The sequence below is a fragment of the Lampetra planeri genome, chromosome 40 (genome assembly GCF_965212315.1).
Source record: "Lampetra planeri chromosome 40, kcLamPlan1.2.h2, whole genome shotgun sequence".
NCBI lineage: Eukaryota > Metazoa > Chordata > Hyperoartia > Petromyzontiformes > Petromyzontidae > Lampetra > Lampetra planeri.
This window is the reverse complement of record NC_136146.1, coordinates 1,545,478-1,562,462: the sequence shown is the minus strand read 5'-3', so window position 1 is coordinate 1,562,462 and position 16,985 is coordinate 1,545,478. Positions and strand designations below refer to the sequence as shown.

At 47.0% G+C, this 16,985-nt stretch overlaps 1 protein-coding gene across 1 annotated transcript in view; it reads left to right on the top strand.

The window, feature by feature from the left end:
* Positions 1-15,021, top strand: part of LOC144731678 (E3 ubiquitin-protein ligase PDZRN3-like) — a 66,151-nt gene extending 51,130 nt beyond the window's left edge. The window contains exons 6-9 of the mRNA XM_078612854.1: positions 1,606-1,707; positions 6,163-6,279; positions 6,779-7,991; positions 11,852-15,021. Coding sequence (XP_078468980.1) covers positions 1,606-1,707; positions 6,163-6,279; positions 6,779-7,991; positions 11,852-12,285 — 1,866 coding nt within the window. The 3' untranslated portion in view covers positions 12,286-15,021. The remainder of the gene's footprint in view (positions 1-1,605; positions 1,708-6,162; positions 6,280-6,778; positions 7,992-11,851) is intronic.
* Positions 15,022-16,985: the final 1,964 nt, after the last annotated feature.

Sequence of the window (16,985 nt, the reverse complement as noted above, 5' to 3'; positions counted from 1 at the left end):
GGGTGGGGGGTGTGGCGTGGAGGGGGGGGTGTGGAGGAATGGGGTTGTGGACAGCAGCCTGCCGGACTGCCGGCGCTGTCCCCATGCCCCGTGCGACGGCAGGCGTGGTGGTGGTGGTGGTGAGGAGGAGGAGGGAGAGGGGGGGGGGCCCCGTGGGGTCTCCATGCGCGACTTTATCAGCGGCAGACGCGCGCGCGCGTGCCGTGCATGCGAATCACCGCCGGCCTCGGGAGGCGAAGTGGAAATGCGGGGCGCTCCGAGTCGCTGGCGGCAGTGACGGTGACGGCGGCGCAATGGAATTCGTCGATTTTGCTCAATCTTGCCGCGAGCGAGAAATAAGAGTAATAATAAGAATAATAATCAAATAACTCTACCGCACAAATAGAGACAAATGATGCACGGGGTTTTGCCATCGTGCATCGGCTGGTCAATTAAGGAGTCGTCACAAGCACCTAGGACATCAGGCAGTATTATCGCTGGAGACACACATTCCTTGCTGGATATGCGCGTACGGTACAGCATGTATGTTTACCATACTTCACTGTGGACTCTATTTTAGGGTGGCACTGCCTTCATCCAGCGGTGGATAGATCACGGCTGATGATTATGATGATGAAAAACAACGGCCAATCCTGTCCGTTTGCTATTCGGCAAACAAATGTTTTGCTAATATCGGCACGCGCTGCTCTGTTAATGACGTTAACAAAGGTAGCAGCATTCAAACGGCGCTTGATGTTTGCAATGTATTTTATGCAATTACAGCACCAACTTGCCATGCTCGCAGCAACACCTGGTGCAATTCACAACGCCCTTCGCTCTGGCACACTCTACCAGAGCATCGGAATGACACGCATCTAAGCTATAAACTAATTTTTATTTTACCAGAGTAATGCCCACTGAGCTATTGTAGCACTTTTTCAAAAGCTACCCGACCACAGATGAACAAAGTGGCTATTCACATGGAAATTTATAGCGGCCAAATGATCTAAACGCGTGTTTCTAAATGCGGAGGGAAAACCCGGAGAACCTGCAGAGAAATCCACGTAGCCACGGGGAGAGAGCACGTGCACACTCTAAACGTACAGGCATCGTCAGGTTCGGGATTGAACCCACGACCTCGTGCATTCCCGGCGAGGGAGTTAAGATCTTGCCACCGTGACGCCCCAACATTCGCGTTACTTGGGCGCACCTTGGAACATCCTTGAAATGCACGGCGCTGAACGTGTCCAGCTGACTGTCGTACGAGACCGCAATTCAGTTTTTGCGGCTCTATTTTTGAAACGTTGCGCGTACGGCAACGTTTCAAATTGCCGCCCCCCCCCCCAATTCGTGAAGCAAGGCTGCTGTTGCTGCTGCTGCAGCGACGGCGTCGTGCGAGCGTGACGCAATGCGTGCGCATTATGTTGACGCCACTTGAGTAAAAGTATTTACGGTGCAACAGCTCAACATTCACGCTCGATACAAGCAGCACTTACGGATACAACAACAACAACAACTCGAACCAATGTTGCTCTGCGCTGCATAACAGGAGAGTCGAACGTCGTATTCACGCCGTGCTCATGTGCTGGATGGCTTTACACCATTTGTTGTTGTTGTTGCTTTTAGATCAACGGAGTGGACATACAGGGGCGGGAAGAGGCAGTGGCCCTTCTGACAAATGAGAAAAATCGGAGGGTGTCTCTTCTCTTGGCGAGGCCAGAAATCCAGGTAACGTCGCGCACACCTCGGCACAGTGACCTCATTAGGCACTGTACGGACCTATTCCACGCTGCAACATCCCACGCTGTCACTTTGTGCTGAATCCACCGGAGCCTGGGGTCATGGCGAGGCGTCGCTGCATGGCCTCCCGAAGCTTTTGCGTCTCACTCGGTGCTTTGACCACGCGAAAGTGCAAAAAAATCTGCTTCTGAGCAGCCGCCCAATTAGTGTTCTGTCTGCCTTCTACAAGCGCCATGGCAACGGCATGAGATGATAAGGGGGAAAGAAAGCAAAAAAACACAAACACACACATTTATGAAACACGCACAGGCAATTTAGACCATCTGGCTCATCCCTTTATGTATCCATTCTCGACATATTCGATTTGGTTTTTCTCTCTCTAAAATGTTGGCTGCTGTTGGGGACTGGACACAGTGGGGTGTGTGCATGAGCACAATCAGAGACCTTAACCTTCGGAACCTTCGGTTGAACTTGTAACGCCGTGCCACTGTGATCTGTAAAAAAAAAATTATACACCCGGCATAAACATGAGCATTTGCAAGAGGGATTGACCCACTTCTTCAGCTGCTTAATAGAAAAGATATATCTTATTGCATCCCAATAGACTGTGCATCCTGTGGGCCCGCCGCTCGCGGTATTGCGGTGTGAATTGATGAGCGGTTGAAGGCCAGCAGGCATCATTCTCCTGCATGGCACTAACAGTCGGAATGCCATTACGCCTGTGCAGGCTACGGGGCTGAAGAAGCCACCATTTTTTGCACAGATATTGCTTGTGGTTTTTTTTCTTTTTCGGGCGAGGTAAAAAAAAAACCGCACACGTTACGTACACCGCCAGGATGAATCACGGCATCGAGGGCTTGAAGGTTAACCCTTTCGTCTGCAAATCTCCCACATTGCCGGCACACCGTGGCTGCGTTGATGATTCTACTGACCAGGCCTTGGGAATTGTGGCGTTACACGGTGCCCCACGTGATTTTGAATGTTGTGAAACACAGCCGATTTAACAGTGCCTTTATAAAGTAATGTTTGAACGTGGAATGAAACGATTTTAGTGTGGACTGTGGATGGGCATGAGCAAAGTACCATGACAACACACATGTGAGTATATCGTGGATACATATGTAGTAAATATGCATTTTTTTGAACGAGAAATAGTATTCAATAATATCTAATCGGCGTGTATGAATTGTTCATGAAGATCACTGGAAAGGAACATGTGGGAAATCCAGAGGTCAGCAGAGCACATAAGCAAGACAGATTTAGGAAAATTTTCTGCCATCAACCACATTCGTACTATCAATAGTGTTCTGCAAATAAAAACGAAATGTCATCATGCCCAGGCTTTACAGGTTATGAAAGGGCATAAGACTCGGCGGAAATATATGGAGTTATTCAAGCTCTGACAAAACCTAGCCTAAAACAAACATAGTAACGATAAAACCTTTGACAGGGGTGCGACCGCTTTCCTGGGATTGCACAAAGTAATAAAACACCTACCAGCAGGTGAGTCAGGCCAAGGGAAAACGCTCTCGGCAAAGTTATTCGCAGCGACATAAACATATATTTTGCAAAAAATTGGACCGGACGGCTATGTCCTTAACTAGAAGACAATCCAGGAGCATTTACTTAACAGACCGAACCGTGCTGATGAGACTCAGAACGTTGTGAACGGTCTAGAGTGTATGCTTATATAAATGTTCCCGTAATAAAAATATTGGTCCAGAGACTCATAAGCTGACAACATTGTGATTTTATTCTCATAGACAGGGTCTTGCCTTTTCAGTGAAATGTATATATTACCCACAATCCATCACTATGGCGTGTAATTCCTAAATGTGTTACGTGTACGCACTGCAAATATGCACAGCTGACGACGGGTGAAACAACTAAATCCTACAATATGTTCATAAAATACACCCATTACATTCACACGGAGGCCTATAATTCACTTCCAATTGTGCACTGTATTGTTATCCAACCAGTAGTCCTAGACCATAGCCAATAGAGTGTCAAAAGGTGATGAATTATAATGCCTTATCAATGCCTCCAGCGCAAAATTAATGCACGCGTGGAGGAACTGCGCTTTGGCAGGGCAGTGAGCGACTTACAATGTAGGTATTAGCGGATTAGTAGATCCGTTAAGAGGATGAGGGCTCAAAGCCACACCGTGCTCAGGGGAAAATGACACGGAACGCCCCAATGAAATTCACAGACTTTGCAACCGGAAGCAACGAGTGCTTAGGTTAAGTCATCGCGAGGTCATGGCCTTCTCCGCACACTGTGTTTGTTAGACTCTATTACAATGTGAATGCGTGAATGGGAGAAACCAACGTGAAATCGGCAGTGCAGGGGTGTAGTGGAGAATTGAAGGACCCCCCCCACCCCTACCGAGACGTGAAATGGAAGGCCCCATCACCAGCTCCCTCGGGAACTCAAACCTTTTTAGAATTCTAAGAATTAAGTGAAAATGCCTTTGGCTCAGCAACACATACTCAATAGACACAAGTGATGAAAGCAAGGAAGAAAACGATGCAATCGAGAACTTTCTTTCCTGGAAAGAGTCAAATCTTGGCTTAACGCTTTCGTGGCTGCAGGCATTCATATTCTTTGGGTCTTTCGGTAAAGTCACGTAGATAGGTTCAAAGAAAATAACAAAAAAAACTACGACATTTCGATCGCGACACAAGCGGTCGTCATCAGGAAAAGGGGCCCCTGAAAGACCCAAAGAATATGGAAAGAGTCACTCGGATATTATGGTATTTGTCAAACTTCAAAAAGACCATATTTTCCGATTAAAGTACGAAAGAAAGCAAATGACGCACAATATTGAAATGTATAGGATGTTTTTCTTTCTTCCGGTGACTGATGAATTCTTCTTCAGCATCTTTGCTTTGCAACCATTAGCAGAGTGATGTTCCATGACTGGGTTTGCACCAACAGAGCAGAAGTCATGCGCCACCACTAAAATGATAACGCAATGCGAGCTGTTGCAGAGCAATGGTTTCACGACCAGATAATTGAAATAAATAGGAACAATTTTTCCAACTTGCCACCTTGACGTCAAGGAAAGCTGCACAGCACAGCAGATGCCTTCAAAATTCTTTGGAGATTAACAGATAAGTGGAATCATGAAAGCACAAAATAAACCAAAGCCTGATTAGCCTCCTTTATTGTATATTGCATTTCTGGCAACTTTTTCTTCGCAAAGATCGTGTGGGGCCTAATGCAGAGGGGAAAGTCAATTGCGGGCAGTCGGCACACAAGACACGAACAACTTTCCGCTGCACTGCACGATCGCAACCTGTATCAGGTGTTAGTCCATCGGCCACAGCGGAAATTGAAGCCACCCGAGGTGGCAAAACTTTAACGATGCCAAAGTATTTATAACAAGAGTGCATTATTTGATAAGCCACTCGTGTAAAATAGCTATAACACAATCTGCCGTTATTGGCCACAAAATGTCACGCCACATCCGGTGTTACAGACGATGTAGCTTTTGTTAGACATTACTTTCCCATTTATATATGGATAGAAAACCTGATGTGTCCATCTGTGAATCAGTCAGTCAGTCGTTTTCAGGACTTACCTGAGCAATTGTCATCACGCAGAAACAAGTGTTGACTGATTTTGACTGGAAGCCACCAGGGTGCTGTGGTTTTTGATGTTGCATATGCATGACCAATGATATTTCAAATTGATATGAAAAAAACTATAAAGACACATTTTGACTATGCTTATATTTTGAGAAATCAATTGGTTGTTTTCCCCCTTTGAGGTTAGAGAAAAGTTTGGTAAAATGAAGAATAATCTATTAAGTTTACGTATTATCTAGAATTCAACACCTTCCTGTTCCGAGATGTCTGCAATTGCATGGTGGGTCCCATCCACCGCTGAATTTCGGAATGTGCGAGCGGCTCGCGTACATTTTAATAAGAAAGGCGTAACGCCATTGTTTTTAAAGACATAATACTCACCGTAGGGAACCGTAGCGACACGACCGCATTCTACGATGGCTGGCGCCAAACTGTGCCGCACGCCCTCCCGCATGGCCTTGCGGGAGCCTCAATATGTCTTCCGACTTGACTTTATTTTATTTTAGTTAGTCCGATGACGTACACTAAGCCAACGGAATGGGAAAAGGGTTAAGTGTGCTTATTTTCGTGGGAAGCCAGCGTGTGTAGGGTGTCGGGTGAATTATGAAATTCCAATATCCGTGACAGGTGGGAGCCGTATTGGGAGGCCTTCGTGCAGCGGTAGATTGACAACGACTTGATGATGAGGATATCAACAGCTGACTTCCCACTCCTATGTCCACCATGGTGGACTGCGTTAAACTGCCCTTGAACAAGGCAGTTTGTGCACGTCCGCACCGTGCACAGAGCTGACCTTTAACTCTCTTAGCAGCCTTGCTGACAGACGGCCTTGTCTTCTATCCGCTTGCAGCTGGACGAGGGATGGATGGAGGACGAACGCAGCGAGTATCTGGAGGACATAAGCATGGACGTTCTGGAAGAGCAGGACAACCAGGACTTTGAGGTCAACGCCAGCGTCCCTCAGCAGGTCAGCGCACGCCGACATGGAGCGTCTGTCGACGAGTCCGATCGGGCTCGGAGCACGATTGCCAGAGCGGGTTTTCGAGCAGCCCTTCTGCTTGCTTGCTTGTATGTATGTTGAACTATTTCGGCACCGTAGTAGCCAAATGCGCTAATCAGAGGTGCGCGGGAAGGAAAACAAACTAAACACAAAAAGCAGTTCTAAAGAAATTTATTTTCAACCTAGATGATTTAAAAGTGCATAGCTCCAGTGGCTTCCCAATATCCGAAGAAAGATCGTTCCAGACGGCCGCAGAAGCGCATCTGAAAGCGCGCTATGTGGTGGCCGTCTTTGTTCGATGGTCAGCCAAAAGCTGCTGCGAGGATGACCGGAGTTCACGTGATGGGTTTATGCTCCTTGACAAGAGCAGCAAGATGTCGTGGTTCATTTGTGGCGTGCACGTTGTGTATTAAGAAATGCGACCTCATGAAGTGCGTGCGCGCGCGCGCGTGTCTCACGCGAGCAGCAGATGAGAACCCCGGAGGACGACGGCACCACGGACAGCGCCCACAACGGGCAGGAGAAGGACAGCGGCGTCGGCCGGACGGACGAGAGCACGCGGAACGACAACGACGAAAACGAGAGTTCCGAACCCGAGCAAGAGATCCCTGCCGACGACGACAACCAAAACTTCGCGGTGCTGACGGACAGTTCCAAAGTCACCAGTCAAGTCGGGGATAAAAAGGGCACCGGCGACGCGTTGTGCGGGAACAGGACGGGCGATAGCACAGCGCGCTCAGATTTAAACATTCCTGAAATGCCTGAGCTCCTGGATTTTAAGTGCCAAATGACGAGTGCCAAGAGGCTCAGCCTGTACTACAGTGCCACGTCCACGCTCGGCGTGGGCAAGGTGGACGCGAAGATCCCGGGCGACACGGAAATCGAGCTGCTCAACGAGGAGCTCAGGAACATTGAGATCGAATGCCGCAACATCATGCAGGCCCACGGCAACAGCGCCAGCACGCATCCCCGCAACTACGGCGACCTGTGGCGGCTGCAGGACGGCGGCAACTTCCGCACGTACGGCCGCAAGCGGAGCAGGTGCCTGGACGTCACGGACGCGCCCGAGAAGTCCGACAAGGACACGTCGAGCGCTTACAACACGGCGGAGAGCTGCCGCAGTAGTCCCCAGTCGCTCAAGCTCACGGCCATCCGCTCGCTGAACCGCTCCATCGAGAGCACGGACAGCCAGCGGTCGGACAGCGGAGCCAGCCGCGCGTCCACCAGCGTGTGCTCCTCGCAGCCCGGCAGCCGGGAGGCGAGCCCTGCCAAGGGGAAGGTTTCGACGCTGTCCAGAAAGCTGCCGGAGAGCGGCGACGTCGCGCCGGCTCAAGCCGCGGCGAGCGCCGGCGCCTCCGGCAGCTGCGGCGGCGGCAGCGCCAAGCAGCTGTACCAGAAGCTGGGCCGGCAGCAGGCCCAGCTGCAGCTGTCGCCGTACCGCCGGGCCAACGCGCCGTCGCAGTCGCAGCACTACCAAAGCTACGTGCACCTGGTGCAGCAGGGCTCGTCCGACTACGGCCACAGCCAGATGAGCCTCCTGAGTGTGTGCAACGAGGCGTCCTTCTCCAGCCAGCAGGACTTCTCGCAGGCCGAGCCCAGGGGCGAGTGGAAGGTGAAGGTGCGCAGCGACGGCTCGCGCTACATCACTAAGAGGCCCGTGCGAGACAGGCTCCTGAAAGGTAACGTGCGGAGGTTCAATTGCTTTGTTGTGTGTGTGTGTATGTGTGTACATATGTAGATTATCTGAACCGGTCCTGGGCCTCCCCTAGGTCGACTCAGCCTCAAATGAGTACCTGGTGCGGTGTGTAAACATCGCCGCTAGGGAGACAAAGGCGGTCGGGCGTGGTGCTGGCCACCCAGCCCCTCGTGCACTGTTCCGGCCTTCATTGGTGCTCGCTAACAGCACTTGCCCCTACAGTCTGTTAAGCCTATACGGGGGATCTTTGTCTTGTATGTATATCTAGTTGGCACAGTAGGGGGCACAGGTGGTGCATCACCGGTCATCTCAGTCAGCCAACCCATGGCACTTGGATCTGTCCCAAGAGCTCCTCCTGTCAGCGAGCCTTCGACACTTCACGTGGCCTCAAAGTGCACCTGGCCTGGCACAGGCGCCGTGGTGATGTCACCGTCACTTAATGGCGAATGACGAGTATTGGTGTGCATATTATTGGTTCTTTCGGTAAAGTCACGTAGATAAAAAATATAAATAATACAATTAAATAGAAAATTCTAAAATCAAAATAACAATAAAAATAACTTAAAAAATAAAAATAATGAAAGCAAAAAAACACTATATGTATGTTGTATGTTGATAGAGGCAGTGAGATGAGAAGGAAACGGGCACTGTGTGTAGGGTGGACAGCGAGAGGACAATTAAAAGTGTTCTTTTTATTGGAAAAGTGGAAGGGACAGGAAAGAGGAAGACCTAAGAGAGAGAGAGTGGCTTGATGACGACAATAGAGATTGGTGCCAGGGAGATGTGGCACTACTTGAGAATGTCGGCACAAGACAGAGGAACGTGGAAACGAATGACGGAATGTGCAATGGGCACCTGACCATACATCGTGATGGTGTATATTGAACTTCTTTTGCACCGTACATAGCCAACCGCACTAGTCGGAGCCACGTGCTCCGTTTCCGGTGCGTACTTTTGGACGTCGCCACCGTTTGCTGCATCTCTGTGGCTCTTCTGCCACCCCAGCGGCGACAACGTGCCACAAGAACCGGGGGGGGGGGGGGGGGGGAACGCGATGACGACGTGTGGCCCGGCACAAGAACTTACAGTTCCTCGTCGCCATCTAGGAAGCAACAGCAATGCGTGAACAATGTAAAGGGAATGGGAGGAAGAGGGTGAAAGAAAAAGAGGGCAGAAGAGACGTTTAAAAAAATGTTGTTTCTCCCACTTTAACACTTTGACGGAGCACACCAATTGGACCTATATGGCCATACTTAAGCTTTGTGTGCTGCATTTATATTGGGTGATTACCAAAGCATGGGGATGGTATGACAGTAGCATTCTCGTTCCCATGTCACCCCCCCCCCCCCACCGCTAATACAATCAATACGGTATAGAGTAAGCGTGCCCTGTTTCAAAGAAAAGGTCTCGCCAGCTGTTTAACCTTGTCAGCGAGTCTGTCAAAAGGTCGTCCGAAAAAAGTCCAATAAGTACATTGAGTCTATTGAATGCACTCGGTCAATTGTGCATATACTCAGAATTGAACTGAGACTGTAGAACAAAACAACTAAGCGCAGCCTAATAAGTTGCGCGGGGAGACACGGAAATTGTATACCGACCCCAAAACTTATTCCGGCGCAAACTTTTTTTGCTTCGGATTTCAGCTCCAGGCGGCACTCATTTCCCACTGGTGGCTCTGAACCCAGCCGTGGAAATTCCACGTTCTCATAGCCTGGGGCCGGTGTTTTATTCCCCCCACGAAGTGGTGCTTCTTTTACGAACCGAAGGGAACGATGGTGCTGTTGATTCAGTCCTTCACCGGGTCGCTTTTCAGATGACCTTCCAATTGCACCAGGCGCTCACTCTCCCCCCAAAACACCACCGGGCTGGGTACAAAAAGGTAAAAGTGCAGCCCCGAAAGTTCTCGCTCGTGCAACTGTTGGAGGAAATGTCCCCAATAGGAGCCCGAGTAAGACAAGGGATCAAGGGTCTTTGTCTTGGAAGGGGTGGGAGTGACCACTCTTTACTCCACCACACATGGCCTACCGATCGACGAGGCATGGCGAACACTTATATACTGATGGGTGGACAGAGATGATGAGACTGGTGGGGGGGGGGGGGGGTTAAACAACAAAACGTGTTGATTGTTTCAATTGCCGCACCAGCAGAACAAACTGAACCGGTGACCTCTGGATTGAAAGTGCAATGCGGTTACCATTGCACCACAGCAGAATGATCCAGGCGTAGAAGCAGAATATGTATTTATGAGCCTTTTGTCCGTCCAAGGATGGGTGCATTGCAGTAAATCTGAAACTTGAAAGCGAAAATCAGGCCGTGATATTCATTGCATCAATGCGTGTGCAATTTGTAAGGGCGCGGTGACACAGACTTAGTTCATGTAAAGGTTATAATCCCTTGTTCATCATGACGTCCTTTTTACTTTGATGTCTCAACAGCGTCACGGAGATCACGTGACGTGGGGGTTGTGCCTGTGTAGGGAGGGTTGTGAGTTGGCGCCGAGAAGGGGGGAGGAGGCGCCTCGCCCCCCCCCCCATGTGGAGTGACGTCACCCGCTAATTATTATGAATGGGGGGGGTCCATTTAGAGGACGTCACCTTATAATGATTATTAATGAGGGGGCTGTTCGATGTGGAGTGACGTCACCTGCTCATGATTATTAATGAGGAGGGGTGGGGGGGGGTGTCCGTGTCCATTTGGAGGACGTCACCTGCTCATTAATATTCATGAGGGGGGGCTGGTCGACGTGGAGTGACGTCACGAGCGTTCAAGACATTATCGGGTGATTATAGTAGGTATACTGGAGGAATCCAATGAGCTATTCCAGTATGTTTCGCAAATGTCCATTAGTTTCACAGAAGTCCACAGGTAAAGGCAGAGGAGCGGTCTTGCATTTCGTTTCATGCCACTGCTGGGGAAAGGGCCTCGAAAGAGCCCCTGTCGGGGGTGTGTGGCCTCCTCCTCCGTGCTGGCTGACGTCATGCTGGCCGCACCTCCGATTAGCACGATGAACGATGAACTGACTAGAGCCATGAGCAATGGCAGGCACTTTTTTGCATTTTGATTCATGTCTCAAAGGGGGGGGCGATATTAATGTTGCATACGGGAAACTGTGGCTGACAGGTACGGTTATGTATACATACGATATATGAAAAGAAAATAGGATAATTCAGTGAAATTGTATGCCCATGTACGTACTAGGGAGGGTTTGGATAAGCATTAAAGCATGCAGTTTACTAGTCTTCATGTTTCTGTGAATGGCTGGCTTTGTAACATCTCTCATTCACCAGACTTTACCATCTCAGGTGTACAATTGCAGTGCCATGATCATACGCGGTGGTAAGCTGTAACCAGCACAAGTTCAACGTGCATACATACAGACATTGGTAGACAGCCCGGGCATAACTGTAATAAAGTTTCGATTTAAAGCTTTCTTGACTGCAGGGATTCATCTTCTTGGTTCTTTCGGTAAAGTCACGTAGAAGGGAAATAATAAAATAATAAAAATAAAACATAATAAAATAATTCCCCCTCCAACCCAGCTTAAATATACGCTGCCAAGCGTGGTGGTGTTCATTCAGACTCTGTCTTTCCGACAGACCTGTTCTTCACCTGAGGACGGCTGGTTGCGTTGTGGCCGAAACGTCGTGAGAATTATTTTATTATGTTTTATTTTTATTATTTCCATTCTACGTCGTGAGAATTATTTAATTATGTTTTATTTTTATTATTTTATTATTTCCCTTCTACGTGACTTTACAGAAAGAACCAAGAAGAAAAAAAAAGTGTGAGTAAAGTATTTACTTTTTAATCCAATCTCGCCCGTCCTTTCATCCGTCCCAACAGAGCGAGCGATGAAGATCAAGGAGGAGCGCAGCGGCATGACGACGGACGACGACGCACTCAGCGAGATGAAGATGGGCCGCTACTGGTCCAAGGAGCAGCGCAAGCAGCACCTGAACCGGGCGCGCGAGCAGCGTCGGCGCCGCGAGTTCATGATGCGCTGTCGCCTCGAGTGCCTCAACGAGAACCCGCACGAGGGCGGCTCCACCGCCGGCTCCGGAGGCTCGGCCGCCGGCTCCGCGTCGGCCTCCGCGTCCGGCGCCGAGAGCCGCAAGGAGGTGAGCATCCTTGAGCTCAGCCACCGCAAGATGATGAAGAAGCGTGGCAAGAAGATCTTCGACAATTGGATGACGATTCAGGAACTTCTGGCCCACGGCAGCCGCTCCCCGGACGGCACGCGGATTTACAACCACTTGCTGTCCGTCACGACGGTGTGAACGTTGACTGTCGGGAGATGGGTCACCCCCGCACACCCCCCGAGGCTCGTCGCGCAGTGTGGATGTCGGCTTAGGTGCAAGAGCCGTCCTTATGACCTTTGGTGTTGTCGGAGGGTTTAATAACACTTGCCAATTCCAGGTGGTGCCATGGCATCTGTAACCCGCTGCCCTGACTTTTTGTCACTGTTGAAAAACGATACGAGATGGAAAGCAGTTTTAACTGACGTGTATTTGGAATAAATTGATGTTTTTTTTGCCATTTATGTACTGTATATTATTCGGTTTGTACTCCACGTATCGTCGATGACTACTCTTGGCAGTTCCTTTTGCGGAACACTCACTTGTGTGAGAACCTGCTCACGCTCACAACAACTGAAGGTAAATGGGGCACCGTGGTGACGAGATGTTAACTACCTTGCCTGGTATGAAGGAGGTGGCGGGTTCGATCCTGACCCTTACACCTGCTGAATATTTGGAGTTTGCATGTTCTCCACGTGGTCGTGTGGATTTTTCTCCGGGTCCTCCGGTTTTTCCCTCCGCATTTCCAATGAACATCAAGCGTTCAGAGTATTTGACGGCTATAAATGCCCAGGTGACGGTGAGCCACTTTGCCGCGCTATCCACCTTTGGCCAAGTTGCTTCTGACAAAGAGCGACGTAGCTCAGTTGGGCCTTATCTGGTAACAATAAAAAGAAGAAAAAGACGAAAAACAAGTCTAGCGGACGTGATGTTTGCAAAGAAAACTTGCTCCTTGTGTACGGTTTACGAAAGTGTTTTGGGTAGACATTATTTTAGTAAAAAAAAATACAGAAAAGGGAAAGAAAAACGAGGTGCAAAATGAATGCGGTGTTTGCTAAAATAGAACAAAACAAAAAACAGTGCCAGCTTATTTCAGCAATCTTGAAATACTAAACGAGGTCTAAACACACTGTACGTTTAAACATTAGTGTTATCGCAGCCATCGTTCATTCTGAACAAAAGTACTTTTTTTTCAATACAAATGATTACACATGCTTTATTACGATTGTCAAATCTAAAGTCTCTTCCACTGTTCCTACTCACGCTCCTCTCAGGTCAAATCGCAGGATTTAATAACGCTAAATCGACCAAGAAGAAATCGCTGGGTGACCTATTTTGTATTAGATATGTAAAACTAGAGGCCTCACTCATAGATTCTGAAACCGATCTAGACAATGTTGTATTATATCCCACAGTATGTATTCATGTTACCGTATATCAGTATGAAATCCTCAACAAGAATACAAAGTACTTCACTGATACATAACTAGTGTGTGACGTTTGGTTTGTGCCCTCTGGCCCATGCCATTAAATAAATATATGGTTCGCAGTGGATTCTACTGTACTACAAGCATTGGAGTTACCAATCACACTGAAATAAGCACATTTTTGCCATTGTGCGAATGGAAATTTCAATACTGTACCATTTTCTATCGCAGTTAATAAAACACAATCCTGTATATATCACACGGCAATGGTTCACCAGCGAGCTCTTGAGAATTGCATGCAGGCAACCGCAGAATTTACATAGCGATGGGATTTACACATATTCCAGAGTAATATTACAGCAGCATCTGTGTTATACAGATCTTCATTAAAGTAGCAGGTGTAATCAGCGTCAACCAGTTAACTTTAGCACCTAAGTAGCACCTAAGTAGAATAGTGCTCCACTTGCAAAGCAATTTGAAATTTGCAAAGCAATTTAGCACTCACTTATTTAATTAATTTATTTAAATTCACTTGTTCACTTCTGATTTGCATGTTTTGTAGCGTGGCGGGATTGATCTTATTCAGTCCGTAGAGGATTATCTTTGTACATTCATCACGTCACAGAGTTTAACTGCTTTTGGCATGTGTGCCATGTAAGATAACATTATAAAACAGTCGTAATAGTCAGTCGTGCTTTTTAGGAATACATTAAAACGAATAAATTATTTGTGCGATAGGACAAAAAAGAAGTGACGCATTTGTTGCTAATCATTTTTGCTGTTACGCGTCAGAAATCTATGGTGGATGTTTTTTTGTTTGTTAATCAGATGCTCATTTCGTTCAACCAAGGTCAACGCAACAGGAGGATGAATGAAATTCGCGGACGGCATGAAAACGGCGCATTGTGGACTTTTTTCTCCCATAGTGCTTGCTGGTAATCGCAGGTGAATGCGACATTGTCACGAATGCTAATTAGCATATTTTCAATAAAATACAGTTTTTTTGTTTTTTGCGGCTGGAAAAAATTGAAGAGCAGTGGTCAAGAATAGCTTGCACAAAAAGAAAGCCCTACTCGGAAAAGATGCAACGGACAATTAATAAAACTGTCAAACCGTCTGACACGTTGCCACTGACTGTAGCCATGAGCAATGGCAGGCACTTTTTGCATTTTGATTCATGTCTCAAAGGGGGGGGGGGGGGGCGATATTAATGTTGCATACGGGAAACTGTGGCTGACAGGTACGGTTATGTATAGATACGATATATGAAAAGAAAATAGGATAATTCAGTGAAATTGTCTGCCCATGTACGTACTACTGAGGGTTTGGATAAGCATTAAAGCATGCAGTTTACTGGTCTTCATGTTTCTGTGAATGGCTGGCTTTGTAACATCTCTCATTCACCAGACTTTACCATCTCAGGTGTACAATTGCAGTGCCATGATCATACGCGGTGGTAAGCTGTAACCAGCACATATGTGAACAATACGTTAATAAATCCAATTAGAAATGTTCAAATCTTTGTCATTGTGTGTCTGTTATATGTTTTTTTTCAGTTTTGCCACCCATCATCCGTGACTTTCAGGTACAATGAACCAACACACATCCTGATTGAGTCTCCACCAGAAAATTACTTCGTGGGAGATGCTTCGAAAGTTTATCTCCATCGAATTGCCAGCAACTCTTTTTTTATGAATCTCGAAATCTCAGTCAAAGTGGTTTAATGTTACAGGGCATAACAAAGAAAGCAATACCTGTTCCATCAACAGCTGTGTGCATCCATGATTATTGTTAGTGGAAAACATTGCAATGTTTGCTGCATGCTTGGGATCACCGTCGACTTCATATTTTTCTGATGCCAGATTTTTGGGGGGGATTTTTAGGCCCAATTTCAGATTGTTTTAGTATTTGGAAAATGTCTGGGGGGTGGGGGATTGGAATTAAACGTGTGACATTTTAATAATTTTCATTATTAAAATGTCATGAATTTCCATACTGTTAAATATGAAGCAATTCATCTTAATAGTTAGCAAAACGTTCCATCAAACGTGTTCATAATTGTCTAATTGAAGGCAAACACGATGGCACATGTTGTTAACGTGTCGTCCTGTTGGTGTCGCACTTTTTGGCGGGAAAAGCGAGGATGGTAACGTCATGGAATTGACACCGCGTCGTGTCGTCATTCCCAAACAAAACACTTTGGGGATCACCCCAAAGCATTGTATCTAGTCCCGAATGTTGTGTTTTTGGGAATCATACAAAATGAGAAACACATTCCCTACTCAATGCTCTCTAGCAAAGGTGTAAATGGCAGTGTGCCACTTATAAGGACGTTGAAAGGTGTTATTTTTTTACATGTAATTTATTTTAATATTATGAATCTTGTCATAAGGTAATATACGCCTGTGGGCTTATGTGAATTAATTTTAGATGAGTACAGTGATAATAACGTTTTACAGTTGCTGCAAGCAATTATTTAATTACTTTAGTCCATAGTCCTCTTTACCTATAATTATTTTGATCTTGTATGCTTTATTGGCTTTTCCACAATGGCATTCCAATTTTTTGCTATCAGCATGATGTGACAAGACAAAGTACCCATTTGAAGCTCTTGCAGAAGAGTACAACCACATGTTAGGGAATGGCTTGTGGAAGGTGATATCACAGAAGTACTGCTGAGATCTTTTCATGTGACGTCTCTTAACCATACGCCTAAGAGGTGCTGTTCTTCCCCACACCCTGGTTAGAGAGATATGTATGTCGCATGACAGTCAAAGTGATGTCATTTTTTTTGTCAGAGCAGGAATTTTGCCAAATGACGGTGACAAGAAAATGTCACGTCATTTTGATTGTCGTGTAGCTATTGGTGACCAGGTTGAGACAATTAACTCACTTTCACGTTAGCATGGTTGGCTATGTATGGTGAGAAAGACGTTCAACATACGTACTCACACATGATAATCTAGTTTATTCGTTGGATGGCTGAAACCCAGTATTTAATCCCAGGATCTCAGCAGTCCTCAATGCGTGCTCAGATCTCTGAGCCACCCAGCCTCCTCTTGGACTTACAATTCTGAAGACGACTCTCTGGCTTCGGTATTTGCATGCTATTAACATGGGCCATTGCTCAAAACGCCTAGCTGTAATATATCTGTTTCCTCTTAAGGCAGTGTTATTGACGAATGTGTTGAGTTTAATTTTTGTCTATAATTATTAATGGATGGCACAGCTGCTTCGAGAAAAATGTGTGTTTTAAAGGTGCTATTTATATCCATAAAATTGAAATGTACTTGACTGAGACTCCTCTATCGGTTAGCACAGTTGCTTACCTACGGTGCGAAAAAAGTCCAACTGAGCAGCTCAATTAATTTCTGTTCCAAACAGACACATATTCGGTTGGAATTGCCATTTCTCCTTCCGAATCAGAGAACCAGGATCCTCTTATCCAGGTCTCCCTTCAAAAAGAGACTTGTA